The sequence below is a fragment of the Colobus angolensis genome, unplaced genomic scaffold (genome assembly GCF_000951035.1).
Source record: "Colobus angolensis palliatus isolate OR3802 unplaced genomic scaffold, Cang.pa_1.0 Scaffold83, whole genome shotgun sequence".
Taxonomy (NCBI): Eukaryota; Metazoa; Chordata; class Mammalia; order Primates; family Cercopithecidae; genus Colobus; species Colobus angolensis.
In genome coordinates this window covers 3,995,088-3,998,916 of record NW_012122154.1, presented here as the reverse complement: position 1 = coordinate 3,998,916, position 3,829 = coordinate 3,995,088, and the positions used below count along the sequence as shown (strand labels likewise).

The 3,829-nt window shown below is 49.0% G+C and overlaps 1 protein-coding gene across 1 annotated transcript in view; it reads left to right on the top strand.

Annotated features, from left to right (window-relative positions):
* The window catches only part of CDK12 (cyclin-dependent kinase 12), a 104,870-nt gene that overhangs the window by 85,224 nt on the left and 15,817 nt on the right, over positions 1-3,829 (top strand). Inside the window, exon 9 of the mRNA XM_011929955.1 lies at positions 2,682-2,813. Coding sequence (XP_011785345.1) covers positions 2,682-2,813 — 132 coding nt within the window. The remainder of the gene's footprint in view (positions 1-2,681; positions 2,814-3,829) is intronic.

The window sequence follows — 3,829 nt, the reverse complement described above, 5'->3', positions numbered from 1 at the left end:
TAGAGACAGGGTTTCTCCATGTTGATCAGGCTGGTCTCAACCTCCCGACCTCAGGTGATCCACCCGCCTCAGCCTCGCAAAGTGCTGGGATTACAGGCATGAGCCACCGCGCCCGGCCTTTTTTTTGTATTTTTAGTAGAGACAGGGTTTTACCATGTTGGCCAGGCTGGTCTTGAACTCCTACCCATCTTGGCCCCTCAAAGTGCTGGGATTACAGGTGTGAGCCACCACGCCTGGCCTGTTTGTTTGTTTTGAGATGGAGTTTTACTCTTGGCATCTAGGCTTGAGTGCAGTGGCATGATATTGGCTTACCGCAATCTCTGCCTCCTGGTTTCAAGTGATTCTCCTGCCTCAGCCTCCCAAGTAGCTGGGGTTATAGGCACCTGCCACCATGCCCGGCTAATTTTTGTATTTTTAGTAGAGACGGGGTTTCACCACGTTGGCCAGGCTGATCTTGAACTCCTGGCCTCAGGTGGTCCGCCTGCCTCGGCCTCCCAAAGTGCTGGGATTATAGGTATGAGCTACCGCTCCCAGCCTTTTTTGTTTTTTTCCAAGACAGAGTGTCGCCCTGTCGCCCAGGCTGGAGTGCAGTGGCATGATCTCGGCTCACTACAACCTCCACCTGCTGGATTCAAGTGATTCTCCTGTCTCAGCCTCCTGAGTAGCTGGGATTACAGGTGCAGGCCACCACACCCAACTAATTGTTTTTGTATTTTTAGTAGAGACAGGGTTTCACCGTGTTGGCCAAGCTGGTCTGAGACTCCTGACTTCAGGTGATCTGCCTGCCTCAGCCTCCCAAAGTTTTGGGATTACAGGCATGAGCCACCATTTTTTTTTTTTTTCCTAATTGTAGAAATGGCGTCTCACAATGTTGCGCAGGCTGTCTCAAACTCCTGGGCTCAAGTAATTTTCCTGCCTCAGCCTTCCAAAGTCGTGGGATTACAGCCAGGAGACACCACGCTTGGCCTCCTTCTGGTTTTTGCTTTTAACCATTCCTTCTGCTGCAATCATGCATATCTCTGGTGACCACATATATCTCACACTTGCAGAGACAGTCCCAGTTTTTGGGGGGGTTTTTTGTTACTATTTTTGAGACAGAATTTCACTCTTGTTGCCCAGCCTGGAGTGCAGTGGCGTGATCTTGACTCACCATAAGCGTTTCTCCTGCCTCAGCCTCCCAAGTAGCTGGGATTACAGGCATGTGCCCCCATGCCTGGCTAATTTTGTATTTTTAGTAGAGACGGAGTTTCGCCATATTGGTCAGACTGGTCTTGAACTCCCGACCTCAGGTGATCTGCCTGCCTCAGCCTCTGAAAGTGCTGGGATTACAGGCTTGAGCCACCGCGCCCGGCCGGTTTCGCTCTTGTTGCCCAAGCCAGAGTGCAATGGCATGATCTCGGCTCACTGCAACCTCTGCCTCCTGGGTTCAAGTGTTTCTCCTGCCTCAGCTTCCTGAGTAGCAGGGATTACAGGCACACGCCACCACGCCCAGCTAATTTTTTGTATTTTTAATAGAAACGGGGTTTCACCATGTTAGCCAGCCTGGTCTCGAACTCCTGACCTCAGATTATCCACCCACCTCGGCCCCTCAAAGTGCGGGGATTACAGGCATGAGCGACTGTGCCCGGCCCAGCATTTCTCTTTTTTTTAATTTTTTTGAGACGGTCTCACTCTGTCACCCAGGGTGGAGTCCAGTGGTGGGATCTCAGCTCAGTGCAGGCTCCGCCTCCCAGATTCACGTCATTCTCCTGCCTCAGCCTCCTGAGTAGCTGGAACTATAGGAACCTGCTACCCCCGGCTAATTTTTGGTACTTTTAGTAGAGACGGGGTTTCACCATGTTAGCCAGGATGGTCTCGATCTCCTGACCTTGTGATGCACCTGCCTCAGCCTCCCAAAGTGCTGGGATTATAGGCTTGAGCCACCGCACCTGGCCCCAGCCCAGCATTTCTTAAATCCTGTGTGGGAGCAAATCTGCTTGCTTGCGTTAGCCAACTTCCAACTTCCTTTCTTTGGTTTTACATGGAAATTCAAAGACTTTTTTTTTTTGTTTTTTTTTTTGAGACCGTCTCACTCTGTCTAGGTGTGATCTCACTGCAACCTCCGCCTCCTGGGTCCAAGCGATTCTCAGCCCTCCGAGGAGCTAGGATTACAAGCATGCGTCACCATGCCTGACTAATTTTTTCTATTTTTAGTAGAGATGGGGTTTCACTGTGTTGGCCAGGCTGGTCCTGAACTCCTGACCTCAAATGATCCATTCGCTTCAGCCTCCCAAATTGCTGGGTGGGACTATAGGCATGAGCCACCATTGCCCATCCCCTTTTTTTTTTTTTTTTGAAAGAGATGGGGGCTCTTGCTCTGTTGCCCAGGCTAGAATGCAGTTGTGCAATAAGAGCTCACTGCAGCCTCAAATTCCTAGGCTCAAGTGATTCTCCGTTGTCAGCCTCCCAAGTAGCTGAGACTACAGGGTGCACAGCACTGCACCTTGCTAATTAAAAATATATATGTTTGTAGAGGTGAGGTCTCAGTATGTTGCCCAGGTTGATCTCAAACTTCTGGCCTTAAGCAGTCCTCCTACCTTGGCCTCCCAAAGTGCTGGAATTACAGGTGTGAGACCCTTTCACATAGAATTTGAGAACTGTAGGGTCATTGTGAACTGTCCTTTCTGTGTTCTTTTCCATAGCATTCCTTCTGCAGCACTTGATTTATTGGACCACATGCTGACACTAGATCCTAGTAAGCGGTGCACAGCTGAACAGACCCTACAGAGTGACTTCCTTAAAGATGTTGAGCTCAGCAAAATGGCTCCTCCAGAGTAAGTGCTGGTAGCTGCGTTGTGACCCTAAACCTTCCCCTGGGCCTTAGAAGATGAGAAACTCATAAAAGAACCACAAATGCCCAATAAGACCCAAATGAAGAGGTGTCTTTGAGTATTATGGTTGAGGTTTTTTTTGTTTTATCTTTGTTTTTTTCTTTATATAAGTAATAGATTTAGCTTTGATGCTTGTTCTAATTTGACTCAAGCTGTCTTCTTTTGTCCCTGGATCTCCATCCCAGAATATTGTTCTATAGAGCCTCTTTGAAAGTATTCCTTTTAGATTTTTGTGGGTTGGTTGGTTTGTTTATTTACTTATTTTTGAGATGGAGTCTTTCTCTGTCGCCCAGGCAGGAGTGCAGGGGCGCAACTCAGCTCACTGCAATCTCTGCAGGGTTCAAGCGATTCTCGTGCCTCAGCTTCCCGAGTAGCTGGGACTACAGGCACACACCACCACACTTGGCTAATTTTTGTATTTTTAGTAGAGACAGGGTTACACTTTGCTGGCGTGGCTGGTCTTGAATTCCTGACCTCAGGTGATCCATCTACTTCAGCCTCCCAAAGTGTTGGGATTACAGGCGTAAGCCACTGTGCCCTGCGTGTTTTTTGTTGTTGTTGTTGTTGTTTTGAGATGGAATCTTGTGCTCTACCTCCTCTGCCTCCCATGTTCAAGCGATTCTCCTGCCTCAGCCTTGCAAGTAGCTAGGATTACAGGTGCCCACCATGATGCCCGGCTAATTTTTTTGTGTTTTTGTTTTGTCTTGTTTTGTTTTATGAGACGGAGTTTTGCTCTTGTTGCCCAGGCTGGAGTACAGTGGTGCAATCTCAGCTCACCACAACCTCCACTTCCCAGGTTCAAGCGATTCGCCTGCCTCAGCCTTCCCAAGTAGCTGGGATTGCAGGCATGCGCCACCATGCCTAGGTAATTTTGTGTTTTTAGTAGAGACAGGGTTTCTCCATGTTGATCAGGCTGGTCTCAACCTCCCGACCTCAGGTGATCCACCCGCCTCAGCCTC